This window comes from Cricetulus griseus, assembly GCF_003668045.3.
Source record: "Cricetulus griseus strain 17A/GY chromosome 1 unlocalized genomic scaffold, alternate assembly CriGri-PICRH-1.0 chr1_0, whole genome shotgun sequence".
In the NCBI taxonomy this organism is placed as follows: domain Eukaryota; kingdom Metazoa; phylum Chordata; class Mammalia; order Rodentia; family Cricetidae; genus Cricetulus; species Cricetulus griseus.
This window is the reverse complement of record NW_023276806.1, coordinates 89,586,376-89,603,047: the sequence shown is the minus strand read 5'-3', so window position 1 is coordinate 89,603,047 and position 16,672 is coordinate 89,586,376. Positions and strand designations below refer to the sequence as shown.

Sequence of the window (16,672 nt, the reverse complement as noted above, 5' to 3'; positions counted from 1 at the left end):
CAGCTCTTTATTAGACCAATCAGGTGTTTTAGACAGCCAAAGTAATGGTTTCACAAAGTTAAACAAATACAACATGAAAGACTACAACACATCTTTGCATCATCAGTCAAATGTTTCACAGCATAAACAAATGTTGCACATCTTCAACTAATGTTACATAACACATGAGATCAAATAAAGCATATTCCAGGTATTTGTTGGAGGGAGAGACACCTAACAACAAGCTTTTTCCAGAGATGGTTGAGTTAAAGATTACTTCAAATGACACTTTTAATATACAGAATATTCAAGAGTGACCTTGACACACTGAAAAGGGAAAGAAACACCTCTGATATATTCAAGAGAGGCAAACAGGACCACTCACTAAACTACTCATATTTTTATAACAACATATGAAATAACAATAGACTAGGGCTACACTTGTTTCTAAATTTCTATGTTAGAAGCTAATTTGCCTTATTACACAGGAACAAACTTCCTAGACCACTAAAAGGGTAAAGCAGTAAGTGAAGGAAGCATATTCCAGACACATGTAGGCAAATATGTATTCAAATACAACTCGGAGTTTTGGTGCATTGTTTTTCATTTCCACAAAATTTCTTTTCCCTCTTGCAGTAAAAGCAGCATGGATGCAGAAACCCATGCATGAGAAAAACATATTCTTTTCATAAATAGGCAGAATATTAGCAAACAAGGTCAAGAATCGGTGTAGAAAGGCAGACACAACGTTGTTCAATTTCCACAGTGTATGATCTTTAAGTAGTATATGAAATGCACTTTATGTATGTACTGTAGTAAGTCACTCCCGAAAAATAATAGCAGGAAACCTTATGCAAGCTTATGATTAGAAGGGAGTGGGAAATGAGTCTCAGCACTAGGACAACTTTAGCAGTCTGAGGTTGCAGAACTCTTCCAGCCCTGTTTGACCCGGAACTCCCTAATTACCTTCACTTTGAGCCTCCCTTTTCCTGTAGGCTTTGTTTAACAGTTGGATCTCTTCCTGGTAGCCTTCCCGATCTTGATGCTGCCGCTTACTGTTCTGTCTGTGTGCCTCCACAGTGTCTGGGATGGAGATATTGATATCACCGTCAGGATCACTTGTAGGTAAGAACAGGGAGTATGAGGCAGTTTCTCCTAAATCACAGGAGACGAATCTGTTTTCCTTCCGCGAGTAGCGCAAGGAAGGAGACCTGACTTTCGTGGAGGACTGGCTGATGTTGCTGATGATTGACACAGTATCCAAAGCCTCATCGTTGTCACAAATTTCAAGAACCTCCAAGTGTATTTTCACACTGGTGTCCGCAAACGTGGAAGGAGACTCCTCTGAGTTCGGTTCATGGCCAACACTTTTCGATCGATAGACTTCTATTTTCTTAGAGGCAGGGGTTATCTTTTGCCCTTCTGCACTGACCTCATAAGTAGAAAGAGAGAGGGTTTTCCCGGTAGGTGCTTGGAGAGACACTGTCCCCTGGAATGCACATAAGGGAATAGCCAGCCCACTGGAACGCTGGGGACAGAAACAAAATGGTTATATTATTGAAATCGACACATATAAGTTCATTTTATGCAACAGAATGGTAAGTTTTCTACTTCTGATTCATTTCCCTGGAAACTATTTACAGATAATGAGATTTTGCTTCTGTCGCTGAGTTTCTCTGAGGTCAAATATACCTGAAGGAGTGCAGTCACTTAAGAGAAGGCAAGAGTTATTTCCAGAGTTGAAAGAGAAATGAGTGTACATAGGAAGCAATACAATGCATGTTCCTTTCCAAGGGTAGGATTTGGACACAAATTAAATGCATATTTGCAATGTGGAATTGCTTTTATGTTTCTGCTGCATATTCAGTTACATTTCAAAGCAAACATAGATGGTAGGAAATGGAGATTGTGTTATCAGCATGCAGAGTTTCTTCTCATTAGTGTACCTAACAGAGAAAATGGTGATTGCAAAGCTATGATGCAAATTAAGTACAGGGGATATTTCAGCTGTTAGTTCCTAAGAGGAACCAATTGTCACCAATGAGTTTGCTTTTCCACCGAGAAGACAGTCATTAAGATAAACCCAATTATAGAGAACCCCATGGCTCTGGAAATACCTTCCCCAAAGTTTAGACCTCTTTCTATAAAGAGGCATTGAGAAATAAAAAAAGAAAACTGATCCTCATGAAGGTCTATAATCTCACTCACTCTGTAGACCAGCTGACCTTGAACTCACATTGATCCACCTGCCTCTGCACTTTCATACTTTCAGCTGACCCCTTTTCTGCTTCCATGTTTGTGTTGGAAGGACATGGTAATATATAAATACTCAGAGCTCTCCACAACAGATCATATCAGCATTATCTGGGGGCTTGTAGGAGATGGCAGATTTCTAAGCTCTACCCTGTAGTTAACCAAGGAGAAAGTCACTTAATAAGACCCATATTGACTCTACTGTATGGTAAAGTTTGAAATACATTGCTCTAATTAAAACATGTTATAGTCCATAAAAATAAGGGGAGGAGCCAGGAGGTGGTGGCCCATGCCTTTAATCCCAGTACTCGTTTGGAGGTGGAGAAGTGAGGTGGGGGTTTTGTATGTGTTTTCAATTGATTTTTGGGAGGGAAGGTTTTCTTTTCAGAGATGCTGCAGCAGTGAGAAAAGAATATGGAAGGACTGGGAGGTGAACAGGATAGGGGTACATGATATTCCCAAAGGATCAATAAACAATTATGTTTAAAATAATAAGTAAATAAAAAAAATTTAAAGTTCATCCTAAAATCTTCCTATCCTGAAAAAACTTTTTTTTTAAAATCAAAAACAGAGATTTATGTGTTTTTACAAAAAATTGGCTAAAGCATTTTTCAGTCTGAAAATCCTGACTGTCAGGGATGGGGAGATAGTTCAGTGGTCAAGTTTGTTTTGTAAGCATGAGGAATTGACTTCTGACACCCGGTGTTCAAGTAAAAAGCCTTCGTGGTGACATGCATCTATAACCTCAGCATTGGGGGGACAGAGACAAGGGGATTTCTTTGGCTCACTGGAATCTAACCAAAATAGTGAGCTCAAGTGAAGGACCCTGTCTCAAGCAGTTAGCATGGAGAGCAACTGAGGAAGACATCTCACGGCCTCCACACCCACCTGCATGCATGAGTGTACCCCTCACATGTACAAGCACACACACACATACATTCTAAATGTTGTCTCACAATGTGAGTTGTAACCATAACTTCCTGTCTTCTTTCTGCATTCTAAGAAGTAGTTCATCTGAAAGCTGAATTCCCTTAAATTATGATTTATTATAATTATTATAAGAAAAATGACCTCCCTAAATTCTTCAATAAATCATTACTAAGGTTATTTTATTTGACATTTGACATTTTTACCATCAAAATGCTGTGATGATACTAGCGTAAAACAACAAAAAAGTCATGAGAAAACTGAGTTATTAAACAGATCAAGTTGATATAAGCATGCTTATATAAAGAGACATTTAATTGTATCTTCATATGCAACAATGTTACCACTGATAGTAGGTCATATGAAGCAGATGAGAGAACAATGGCTGAGCACATAAAGGCATTAGCCATGCAAGCCTAGTGACCTGTGTTTGATCCCTGGAATCTACATAGTGGATAGAGAAAACATACACCTCCTGTAAATCATCCTCTAACCTTCATACAGAAGCCATGCTGTAAGCACATGCCACTCAATGTCCACAAACAATACTTAAATGTTAAGAGGTTAAGAACGCTTGCTGCTCTTGAAGAGGATCCAGGTTTAGCTCCCAGCACATGGAGGTCCAAAAATAACTGTAACTACAGTTCCAGGGGTTCAGATTCTCTCTTCTGGCCTCCATGGGCACCAGGGATACAAGTGGTATATATGCATACATGCATGAAAACACTCATACATACAAAATAAAAACAAATCTTCAAAAATGTTTAAATTGAATGAGGTCGGGAGCCTTTCTTTCTTTTATTTTCCTCCATTTTTAAATTTAAATTAGAAACAAGATTGTTTTACATGTCAATCCCACTTCCCAATCCCTCCCCTCCTCCTCTCCACCCTTGCCCCCCCCACAACTAACACCCTACCTATCCCATACCCTTTCTGCTCCCCAGATAGGGTGAGGCCCTCCATAGGGGGGGGTGTTTCAGAGTCTGTCATATCCTTTGGGATAGGGCCTAACTCCACTCCCATGTGTCTAGGGTCAGGGTGTATTCCTCTATGTGGAATGGGCTCCTAAAGTCCATTTCTATGCTAGGTATAAGTACTGATCTACTACAAGAGGCCCCATAGATTTCTGAGGTCTCCTTTCTGACACCCATATTCATGGGGTCTGGATTAGTCCCATGCTGGTTTCCCAGCTATCAGTCTGGGGACCAAGAGTTCCCCCTGTTCAGGTCAGCTGTTTCTGTGGATTTCACCAGCCTGGTCTGGACCCCTTTGCACATCACTCCTCCTTCTCTGCAACTGGATTCCAGTTCAGTTCAGTGTTTAGCTGTGGGTGTCTGCTTCTACTTCCATCAGCAGCTGGATGAAGACTCTAGGATGGCATATAAGTAAGTCATCAATCTCATTATCAGGGGAGGACATTTAAGGTAGCTTTTCCACTGTTGCTTAGATTGTTAGTTGGTGTCATCCTTGTAGGTCTCCAGACATTTTCCTAGTTCCTGATTTCTCTTTAAACCTATAATGGCTCCCTCTATTATGGTATTTCTTTTCTTGCTCTCCTCTATTCTTTTCCCAACTCAACCTTCCTACTCCCTCATGTCCTCCTCATCCCTCCTCTTCTCCCCTTCTCATCTCCTAGCTCCCTCTCCCCTACTCTCATGCTCTCAATTTGCTCAGGAGATCTTCTCCCTTTCCTCTTCTCCAGGGAACCATGACTGTCTCTCTTAGAGTCCTCCTTGTTTCCTAGCTTTTCTGGCATTGTGGATTGTAGTCTGGTAATACTTTGCTCTATGTCTAAAATCCATATATAAGTGAGTACATACCATATTTGTCTTTTTGTGACTGGGTTACCCAGGAGCCTTTCTTTATTGCACTGTCAGAAAGAAATACTGTAGATGTCTATAGCTTTCCACAGGAACCTTACCACCATATGAACGTTCATTATTGAGTTAGTGGAGGATAGCTAATTCAAACTGACATTTGAGAATTACATGTTACCAGAGTCTAGCTGAATATGAAGACTGATTTTTCTGAAACATCACACAAAGTACTGGGTTATTAAAATAATTTTTAAACATTTCCATTTTAATGGATAGTCTACATTTCAGAGCTACAGGAGCAAAAACAGAGATAGGGACAAAATTCAGTCTGAGTAATGGGCAAAGAATTTTTACATGGAGGTCCAGGGTATGGACCATAAGCAGAAAGGGTATGGGATAGGTAGGGTGTTAGTTGTGGGGGGGGGGCAAGGGTGGAGAGGAGGAGGGGAGGGATTGGGAACTGGGATTGACATGTAAAACAGGATTTCTTTAAGTAAAAGATGCACATGTGGACAGAAACACACACACGACAAGATGCTCAGCATCACTCATACAGGAACACAAACTAAACCTCCAATGAGATTCCATTGGGGTGCTACTATGAAAATACAGAAGAACACATTATTGAGGAGGATGCATTGAAAGTGGAAACCTCTTGTTTGTGGGAACGTAAAATAATGCAGGTGCCCTGGAAAACAGAATAGTTTCTCCAAAAGTAAAAAAGCTAGAGTTATCTAAATATATACATATTGCTGAGTATGTGATATATACTAAGTATATATCTAAGTATATACTAAGTATATACATATTGCTGAGCAGTGATCATTTATACATAACTAAAGTGGTATATTTTACATGTATTTTATAGATATAGTCAGGCTTACTTTGGCAGCATACATTCTTGCCCATGCCTCCCTTGGGCTAGGTTTACAGGTATCAGCCAACTTCTAGTTTACTATACTTTATTTGTACATCTTTAAGTAGAATCCATAAAAATGCAGCATCATTTATAGAATTATTTGTCCCCTTTAAACAAGACTTATGTGTTGTGTATGTTAAAGAAAACTGTTCTAGGCTAAAGGAAATCAACTCTTGAACAAAGAACTATGACACTAAAAGAGATTCAAGAGAGGAACTGACAGACTCAGTAAAATTACAAGAATTTTCTACTGCTATGGACAGAACAGGGAACATGGACTCACTGAGTCACTACTGTGAGTGAAGGGCAGGTTGGCTGGTCTCCAACAGTGGAATAAAGATGCACTCATGCTTTAAGAGCCCACAAACTACAGAGCTGCTTGATTTTCTAAGCAAGAGCCGTCTATGTGATGATGCAATGTTTGACTCAGGGCTGTCATGGGAAAAGGACACTTAGTCTAGGCTGATGCAAGGCAAAGAGAGACCTGAGAACCTGCCCATAGCAGGGCTACATCTTCAAAGATGGTGGAAATCTCTGGCATCCATGATATCCAGCCCTGCTCTAAAGGTCCTAGCTGGCTGGCCATCCAGAAAAAGAAATAAGAAGCATAAGCACCAAGTAGGAAGAAACAATGACAAACAACTGATGGATGCAGTGTTTCCTACCTAGACATTCTAGAGAAAAAAATCTGAGAGAAGTAATGACAGATTCCAGAAAGGTGGATGAATTCTAAGTAAAACTAAGAAACTGGTAGCTGCTGCCAATCAAAATGTGTCTTTAAAAGCTCCCATTTCAGTCTGAAGAAATGGTTCAGTGGTTAAGAGCACTTGCTGCCCCATTACACGAAAGAGGGCTTAGGCCCTCTCCCAAGTAATGTGAAGGACTTTGATTGTCCTCTGTGGAGGGCTGCACTATCCTTGGCTAGGGGGTGGGGGTGGGCTAAGGGTGTCAGTGGGGGGCATGGGAGGATGAGAGGGCGAGGGAATGGGGGGATTAATATGTAAAATAAGATCATTTCTAAAATAATAATAATAATAATAATAATAATAATAATAATAATAATAATAAATAGCACTTGCTGCTCTTACATAGGACCCAGGTTTAGTTCCCAACATCTGCATAGTGGCTCACAACTCTTCCTAACTCTGGTCCCAGTGAATCTGATCTGATGCCATCTTCTGGAATGCATGGATGGACAACAGGCATCCATGCAGAGCAGAGACATATATCAAGCAAAACATTCAGACACACAGATCTTTAAAAGCAGCCTTTAAAATAAAGAAGGCATGATGTCAAACAACAGCTCTATTGTGAAACCTGACAAGGCAATGCTGCTGTAATAAAAAACAGCAAAGACAAACAGAAGACAAGAGAGTTCATATTTTCTTTAGGGAAGATGTATTACAAATCTGATCATTTTCTTATATTTATTGATTTAATATATTTTTAATAAAATTCTCCTTTGTAATGTGAAAATTTTACAAGCTTGTGAATAAGCAAGAAAATATGGAAACATGCTAGTGTAGTAAATATCTAAACATTAAAGCTACAGTAATTCATCCTATGTGTTAATGGACAGTCAAGAAACCAGGTATGATGAAGATGTCATTTCAAAATAAGTGGGGTAGCTGGACCTGATGACAGAGACCTGTCATCTCAGCACTCAGAAGGTAGAGGAAGGAAGATCGTGACTGTGAAACCAGTGTGGGTAACAAAGCAAGACCCTGGCTCAAAACAGCTACAGAATAGCAAGAGCAATAACAAAATGTGGGGTAACTGCATCTTAAAAGAAAAATAGTGTTATTGCCCAGTATATATTTTTGCATTTTGACTGTGTTGTGTCAGTTATAAGTACATGGGAAGATCCTCTCAGCATTTTCTTTGCTAAAACTAAAATGTATGGACTTAATTAGACATCAACTTTATTGCATGATCAGAATAATCCCTTTAAATATCCTGAGACTACTCATTTCATAGTCTGTGCTTTCTTTCCATTTTAAAGTCAACGACTTAGCATTTGCCTGGGTATAATGATAGCCCATTACTGCAGCATACTCGGGAGTGTGGGTGGCTGGGAGATTTTTTTTTTTTAAATGAAAAGCGTTTCTGAACCTCACAAATACTTCAGGAGAAGAGAGCCTGCCACAGTAAACACATTAGCACAAATAATCTGTGATAATTGATTCAAACTTGATGACCTTGGATATACCGAATGCCTTTTATTTTTTTCACAGTAAGCTGCTAGGTGAATTTGGGGTGAAATTATAATATAAAAAGAGTCTCTGGTGATGATTATCCTAACAAGGCTTTCTGTTGCTTGTGTGAATTATTCAGTTTAAGCAAGGCATATTACAGCAGCAAGGATCCTCACTTTACCCAAGGCCACATTTGGCCATGGGCTCTCTGCTTTGGAAGCTGGAATGTACCATTGATTCCTGAATATTCCAAGTGATTGGCAAGTTTAGTATTTAAAAAATTCCCATTTGATTACCTTTCAGTGACTTTTGGCTCTTAAAAGTATATACATTGAGGAGCATACATAAGTTGAGCAAGACTTAGAGCAGTTTGGGGAAGATGGAATAGACATACCAGGAAGACAACAAAAACCAAATTAAAAAGAAACGTTTGAGAAAACTAAAAATTTGCTTTTGGGTAATTCACTCATTATAAAGGTTACATAGTTTCATATATTTAGCTCCTCAGATCATTTGTCCCACCATGTCCTCTTTGTGTGATTAGTGAACCAAAGTATAATGACACACAAGAAATGATCAAAACAAGAAAAATTTGGGAAAGAAAATAAAGACCTTTAATAAAAGACTTTCACATGAAAAGATGTGCGGCAAATCTACCCTCCCAGACCTCCAGCCTGTGCCTCATGCCTTTTCTTTTTCTTTTAATTTGGTGTGTGTGTGTGTGTGTGTGTGTGAGAGAGAGAGAGAGAGAGAGAGAGAGAGAGAGAGAGAGAGAGAGAGAGAGAGGCAGGTTCATTTGCCTATGTAGGCACAGGTGGAGGCCAGCAGTAGATCTCACTTTAACTTCTTTTTTTGGACAGGATTGAAGCCTCACTATTTTGGCTACATTGGCTGGCCACAGCAATCATGCCCCCAAAGCACTGGGGATTACAGGTTCCATTGCGTACAGCTTTTTGTGTGGGTTCTGTCTCTCCATACTAAGGTTTCAGGCTTGCACAGAAAGCATGTTAGCCACTGTCTCCTCATCCCAGGCCTTTTTACTGGTGAAAGTCTAACCATGAAGACTGATGTTCACTATTTCAAATACTGATTCTGTTCAATATGAGCCATACTTCCTGGTAGGTATTTTCACTTTCACACTTAATATTCATGCTAATCTGATAAAATGAAGGCCCTAATTATCCAAAGTTTATAGATGATGTAATTGAGTTGAGGGAGGTAGCACAAGTAAGTGCAAATCACAATCAAATCCAAGTCCCAGATCACCCATCTCATGCCCTTTGTTCTGCTACTCCAAGGCAGAGTGGAACATGTTACTCTGCCTACATGTCACTCTGTCCATTTCCCTGTAATCCTGAGGTAAACATGGTTAACATTTCACTCTCCTAATCTGGGCATAATCTACAGTATTCTAGGGAAACATGGAGGAAGAAAGGATTTCTTCATGTTAGGAACTAAAAGAGTATTTAGAGAAGCAGCTTTAACACAAAGGTTTTTAAATGGGCCTTACATGGATTATTTTAATCGGGATAAAATAGAGACAATGTGTTCTAGGGATGTAGCAAACAAGTGGGGTCACGAGGAGAGGAAACAGAGCTGACAGAGTTTACATTCAGGGCTAGTAGCCCTTAACACTAAGATAGACTTCTTAGTTTTGTGCCCCATAGGCAAAGAGGACATTCTGATTTTTATTTCTACAACCCTGAAGGAGAAGAGAATGAAGATATGTGGAATGTCTACTGTGCAGACACAGTTCCTGGCTCTTTACAAGTGAAATTTAATTTAGGATAACCATGAAGATAGTGAAATTAACATTTTACATACAAATGTCAAGGTCTACAGAGCACAATCCACTTACCCAGGTTACATAGAAAGGTGGTGTTGAACTCTAAACTCAGCTCAGATTCTAGATCCTTGTGGTGATATATTATTTGTGATTTAATAAAGATTGCCTGAAGTACCAGAAAGCAAAGCCAGCAATACTAGTTAGCTGTAGAAGCTAGGCAGTGGTGGCACACATCTTTAAATCCAGGAATCAGGAGACAGGCCGAAGGATCTCTCTGAGTTCAAGGCCACCACAGCCTACACAAGAGTAAAGAGCAACAGAGCTCACACCTTTGATCCCACCACTTGGGATCACTTTAATCCTAGCACCAGGGAGGTGGAGACAGGAGTGATATGGCTGAGCAGAAAAAAGGAATATAAGGAGGAGGAGACAGGAACTTGGAGTTTTTGCTTCTGAGGATTTGTTGAGACAGTATTGGCATTTCAGCTTGGTAGAGTTAAGATCTACTGGTTTGGCTGCTTTGCTTCCCTGGTCTTTGCGGTGAAGCGTGAACCCTAATATATGTCCCTGAGTTTTTATTTTTATGCTACAGATTCTCTTAACTTTACTACTCAGGTCTAGAAAGGAAACTGTATCTGTAATCCTCATTTCTCTGGGCATTAGGCTTGTCATTTGAAAACATGAACATTACACAAATTAGTTCACAGGGAATGATGGGTAGAATGCTTCACATATAGGAAGTGTCACATATATGCTAGCTGTTTGGTGACATGGAAAGAGTAGAGTCCATAATGTTTTTGAGGTTTCTGTCCTCTGTGCCCCTTATCAAGATTTGAGAAATACAGATTAGGAAGATGTAGATAGTTCAATGGTTCTTCTACATTTTATCTCTATATGAGACTATTCCTTCACAGTATTCTGTGTGGAAGAACTAAAAAAGCCAGTTAGACAGCCAGAGAGTGACAAGTGGATTAAAAGTAATTACATTATGCAATGTTTTTAAGAAACTTCAACTATAATGGGATGAGGCTGAAACGGATAGATGAAAATATACACACCATGCAAAAAAAGTAAAGAAAAAAAAGAATAGCTATATTAATAGTGAAAAATACAGGCTTTGGGGTCTAGAGAGTAGTTCCATGGTTAAGAATGCTTACTGCTTTTCTAGAGGATCTACAGTCAGTTCCTAGCACCTACGTGGTAGCTGATAACTATCTGTAACTCTAGTTTTAGTATATATAATGTCCTCTTCTGGCCTCAAAAAGCTCTTGTACTCATGTGATACACATACACTCATGTAGGAACACACAGGAATCTTCACTGGAAAAGAAAATATAGACTTTGGAGTGAAGAAAACTTCCAGCAACAGGAACGATTATTACATGGTGATGAAAGGATCAATCCACCAAGAAAAAAACAGCAATTCTAGAATGTACACAGCAAACCACAGAGCAGTGCAATACATGAAGCAAGACTGATACCACTGAGAGGAAAAATTCTCCACACAGCCGGAGATGTCCACATTGTATCAATAGCTGAGAACTAAGCAGGAAATCATCAAGAATAAGAAAACACATCATCGATCAATGGGATCTAATCAATCTGTAGAAGATTTTAAGAAAATTCCACCCATCCACAGCAGAATACTATTTTCTTCAAATGTTAGTGAAATATGCACAAAAATAACCCATATCTAGGCCATAGAACAATGTAGTGATACATTTTTTATGAAAATCTTTTTGAACCCCCATTCCAAGACAACTCTTGGCAGATTAATAATGTCCCTTAAATTCTTTTAAGACTATGATGTATGTAACTGGCTCTCCTATTGTGTACTCAGTCTGTTTAAATTTAACCTGCCTTTAAGAGAACAATGTAACCAATACAAATTGCCTTGGATTTCCCAAACAACCAAGATTTTAAACCTAAGATAAATTCACAGCTTTTATCTTAAATTCTGAACCCTTCCTTTAACCTGGCCCAGATTAATGTATGTGTGTGCTGTGGTAATCAGCTGTAACAGCCCTAAGGTTAACATGGCAACTTTAAAGCAAATATCCTCCATAAGTGTTGAAAACAACATAGATTTAGCTTAATAACATCTACTTACAGAAGGACTTATTCTGAGTCAGATGGGATCAGCCAAGGTTCTTCCATTGAAAACTCGGCTAAGGTTTTCAGTAAAGAATCTTCATCCCATTCTGTGCTATGTTTTCCGTGCTGTTCAATAGATACAGGGCAAAGTCCTTTTCATGGACAGACACAGGGATAAGCACAGATTCGGGCATGGACATTCAGAGACAGCCACGACAAGGACAGGGAAGACTCACACAACAAAGAATTCACACACAGGTCAGTAACCATGAACTATAGACTGATGGAGGGCATAGGTAGATTAGAGAATTCATGCATGGGCTCACTCTTCGTCAAATCAATCCAAGAGGAAGTGCCTTTGTTTTCATTTCTTAATGTAATAAGGATGCATTTTAGTATTCTCTGAGGTTACCTTTAATTGGTTAAGTGACTCATAAGAAACTGAAATGCATTAAAAGGGAATAAAATTATACAGAGTATTTTTTCTCTCTGTGGAATCAGGCTATCCAAAATACAATAAAAACATTTCCAAACTCTTAGAAACTAAGCAAACACTATTAAGTTGTCCATAACTCAAAGAAGAAATGTTGGGGGAAATAAAAGCACATTAAGCTGAATTAAAATAAATGCATCATATCAAAATCTGTGCACTGAGAGAGGAACTGAAAGCACTAAATCTATGTCTTAGGAGACAGAAGCAGTCTCAAGTCTAAGCATTCACCAAGATTTATTTTTAGAAAAGCAAAACCAAAGAAGCCAAAGCAATAATGAAGGAGAAAAATAAGATAATAGAAATCATGTAAATAAAAGCAACAGAGGAATTCAGTGCAAAAAGGTTGATTTTTAACAGATCCATAACATTGACAAACCTCTAGGAGCACAGCCAAAGGAAAGGGAGAAGATACAGATGACCTGCATCAGAAAGGAACAGGTGATAACCACAGGTGCCAGGGGGATGGTGAGGCATGCTACACAAATCATACACTTGAATTCAACAACTTTCATGAAGCATACTGATTCCCTGAAACTACCAAAGTGAATCTAAAATTAAACAGGGATTGAAGTCCACTGAAATTACCAAGGCATTTGAAACCATAATTTGAAATGCCAAAGGAGAAATACCCTAAGGCTTAGATAGTTTCACCAGAGAAATCTACCAACTTAGAGTTGAACTAATAAAAACCCACTTTCTTGCAGGAACTAGAAGAGTAAGGAATACTTCATTTCAAAGATTTGATTTTGCTCTACTACAAAAACTATATTGATAGTGTCAGGAAGCCTTACAGATTTATATCACTCATAAATACAGATGCACAAATATTGAACAAATATTAACAAGTAGAATTCTGTAGTAAAGTTTACTACAGAAATGTTAGGCTGGTTCAGAAACCAAAAACTGATTAATGTGATCCACTCCAGTAAAGACAGAAAAATTCCGTGATTGTGCTGACTAGGTTTATGTCAACTTGACACAAGCTAAAGTCATCTGAGAAGAGGGAGCCTCTGTTAAGAAAATGCCTCCATAAGAACAGGCTGCTGCATTCATACAACAAGGACATCTGTACAATGATGTTCATTTATGATTAAACAATATGAAAGGAGAGATGAAAGAAACTCTCCTCACTTTGATAGAATCAGAGCTGTGTAGCTCACTGCATTTGATGGAGAAAGACACTTTTCTTCCAAAAGCTGTTCTGTTATGTTTAGCACAGTTTTATCATAGCTTAAAGTGAAGAAAGGGAAATAAAAATGATATAATCAGAAAGGAAGACATAAATCCCCAGGGATCATAAAAAATTCAAGAATAAGCATAGATCTCAATAAAATTGTAAGATACATGATAAATGTCTAAGATCATTGGTGTTTTTCTTTATACTAACAACGGATATGCTCCCAGAAAAAAAAATGAAAATGCACTAGCATATGCAATTGCTCATAAAGTTAAATATTAAGATGTAAATCTTATATATACTAAACTTCTAAATGGGCAGTAGACAAGATACTCAAAGAAACCAAATGTCATTGGATCTCGTAGAGCACATGTGTGCACATAATACATACATACATGTATACATACATATAAAACATTTACATGTGTAAATAAAATAAAAAAAATCATTTTTAAAGAAAAGAAACACTTATTGAACACTGAGTAGCAGTAAAAGAACACATGGAATCCTGCATATAGGGGTTACATAAATATGTGTATATGTTTACTACATATTTGTGCTTATGTGATAGTGTATATAACTAATTTGTAATTTCCTTCTCCTGATAGTACAATACTATATTACTCATTATTTTTAAAATTTAGATAATTTTAATTTATAAAGCAAAATATGTTTATTCATTAATGATGATGCAATTTAGAATTATAGCATACAGTAAAATCCAAGTTTTTAAATTGCTGAAAGGCTCATCTTTGAGATTCATGGACAATGCATCAGATTGTTAGAAGTATGCTTAAAATACCATAATTTTGAAGACTCTGAAAACACATGAGACTCCTGATCTGTCATTCTTGAATCTTGAAGAGTAACATTAAATAATAATTTGAGGAGTAGGAATATGCAGCAAGCATTCCTTTGGTTAAAGCACATTAAGGATTACTTCTACTTCCATGTGGCTGTATCATTAAGAGTCTTCATCTCTATGGTTAAAAAAAGATTCATCTCTAGAGTCTATATGAATCGATATGGTTCATCTGTAGAGTCTACATGTGTTACCTAAATGAATGAAGCCTTTTCTCTTTTCTTTTTGCTAAATTAACCTGGCAACATAGAGAGAACTTCTTGGCACTTTATTATCTACGAGACCCATTTCATAAGGCTGACACTGATTGATGGCATATAAAAGGCACAGTGTTCTGATGGTTTGCACTCTGCTTAAATGAAACAGAAATCATCCTTAATTCCATATTTCCCTTCCTTGTTTGCTTCCAGAATACAGTTGGTCAAGAGAAGAATTTGCATGACATGTCAAAAGTGAACACAAAATAGAGTTCATAATGCCATGGATATCTTTTTTTTGTGGGTAGTTAGGGACAGACCAAAGAATATGCATGGTAGAGTCTGTAATGTTATTCTTCTCCACAAACAGCTTACTTCCAGAGCACTGGTCTTCATGTTCAAGTGTGGCCTCAGCTCTATGTATAAAGTTTAGCTAAAGAGGTTATTATTATTCAGATGTATTATCTTTCTTTTCTTTATATTTTTTAGATTTATTTATTTTATGCATATGAATGTTTTGCCTACATATAAGTTGTGGGGGACCGAATTTTGGGTCCCAGGTTCTGGCCACTATAAACAGTGGTGGCACCAGGAAACTCCGGCCCACTATTGTATTGTTAATGTCAGCAGGGATACTTTTGTTTACCATGGCCTCAGGATAATATGCCCCCTTATTTGCATATCTATGCACCTAAGCATCTGTATAGGCCTGGACCTGGGCAGGGAGATGAGGACAGAAGGTTAGGAGCTAAGCGGGCAAGTGGCGAGAGGAGAGAGGAGAACAAAGAGAGAAATGGTTGCCTTATAGTATTAGCAGGATGGTTAAGAGACACCAGAAAAGATGGCTAATAAAGAAATGGCTCCAGTTCCACAACATGGAACTGAGAGTTCTCTGAAGATGACAAGATGCCCGTGTTTGGTCTTTATCGCCGTTGGGTTCCTCGAAGCTTCTAGGTCCACACACCCCCATTCAGGAACCTCATGGTCTAGGGCTGAGACGTGCTGGGTCACGACAATATGTATGTGCATCTGGTACCCTCAAAGGTCAGAAGAGGGCGTTGGATCCCCTGGGACTAAAGTTACAGATGGTTGTAAGCTGCCATGTGGGTGCTGGGAATAAAATCTGGGTACTTTGCAAGAGCAACTGTTGCTTTTAACGACAGATCCACCTCTCCAGCCCCTCAAATCAGCTTTTCATAGACAACTTCACAACTCCCCTTCTTGGTAAGACTTTTGTGGCTAGGCACACTTGGATTCTCAGGATGAGAAAATAGAACTCTATCTCTAATCCTCCAAATTATCTTGAAGACTCACTTTCTAGATTTCCAACGAATTCTAAAATAAATCTCTTACCCCATGATATTAATTTTGTTTTTTTTGTTTTGTTTTGTTTTTGGTGTCCTAATTGATACAGGCTGCTACTCTGCTACTCAAAAAGAAGAGAAAACCTAAACATAGTAAAGAAAAATTGATGTTTTAATTTTCATTATTTTTGTGTGTGTGGTGTATGTTCACATGTGTCATAGCACATGTGGAGGTCAGAGGACAACTTCCCAGACAGTATTCTTTTCCTCCTCTCTGGGTTTGCCAGGCTCTTTTGGTATGTGCTTTTTATCTGCTGATCCTTCTTCCCAGTCCAAGTGATCCAAGTGTACTCATGAATGAAGGGAGCAAAACACAGCCCAATCATATAGAACCTCTATCATCCAGTTTAGAAAGAACAGCCATGGAACTAGAAAAAAACTTCAGTCTCATGTGTAAACCTCTAAAGTAGTGTTTACAAAAAGAAGCAAAAACAAACAAAGCTTCCCATCTCTGCCAGAAGTAACTAAGAAAGATGACCAAACAAGTCAGAGGGTTTCAGCTACAGACTCCATTTTAAGAGGTGTTTTGGGGATGTTGGTACTCAAAATAAGGTCTGTAGACGCCAAACAAGTCTTGGGGGCTGTGCCAGCTGCTGAGGCTTTCTCTGT

General features: G+C 38.5%; 1 protein-coding gene across 2 annotated transcripts in view; it reads right to left on the bottom strand.

Moving 5' to 3' along the window:
- Positions 1-937: 937 nt before the first annotated feature.
- Positions 938-16,672, bottom strand: part of Gpr149 (G protein-coupled receptor 149) — a 72,888-nt gene continuing 57,153 nt past the window's right edge. Inside the window, exon 5 of one of the 2 annotated variants that reach the window (XM_027391708.2) lies at positions 938-1,499. In XM_027391708.2, coding sequence (XP_027247509.1) covers positions 938-1,499 — 562 coding nt within the window. Of the gene's footprint in view, positions 1,508-16,672 lie in introns of both variants that reach the window. The other variant, XM_035450784.1, reaches the window with a different exon arrangement.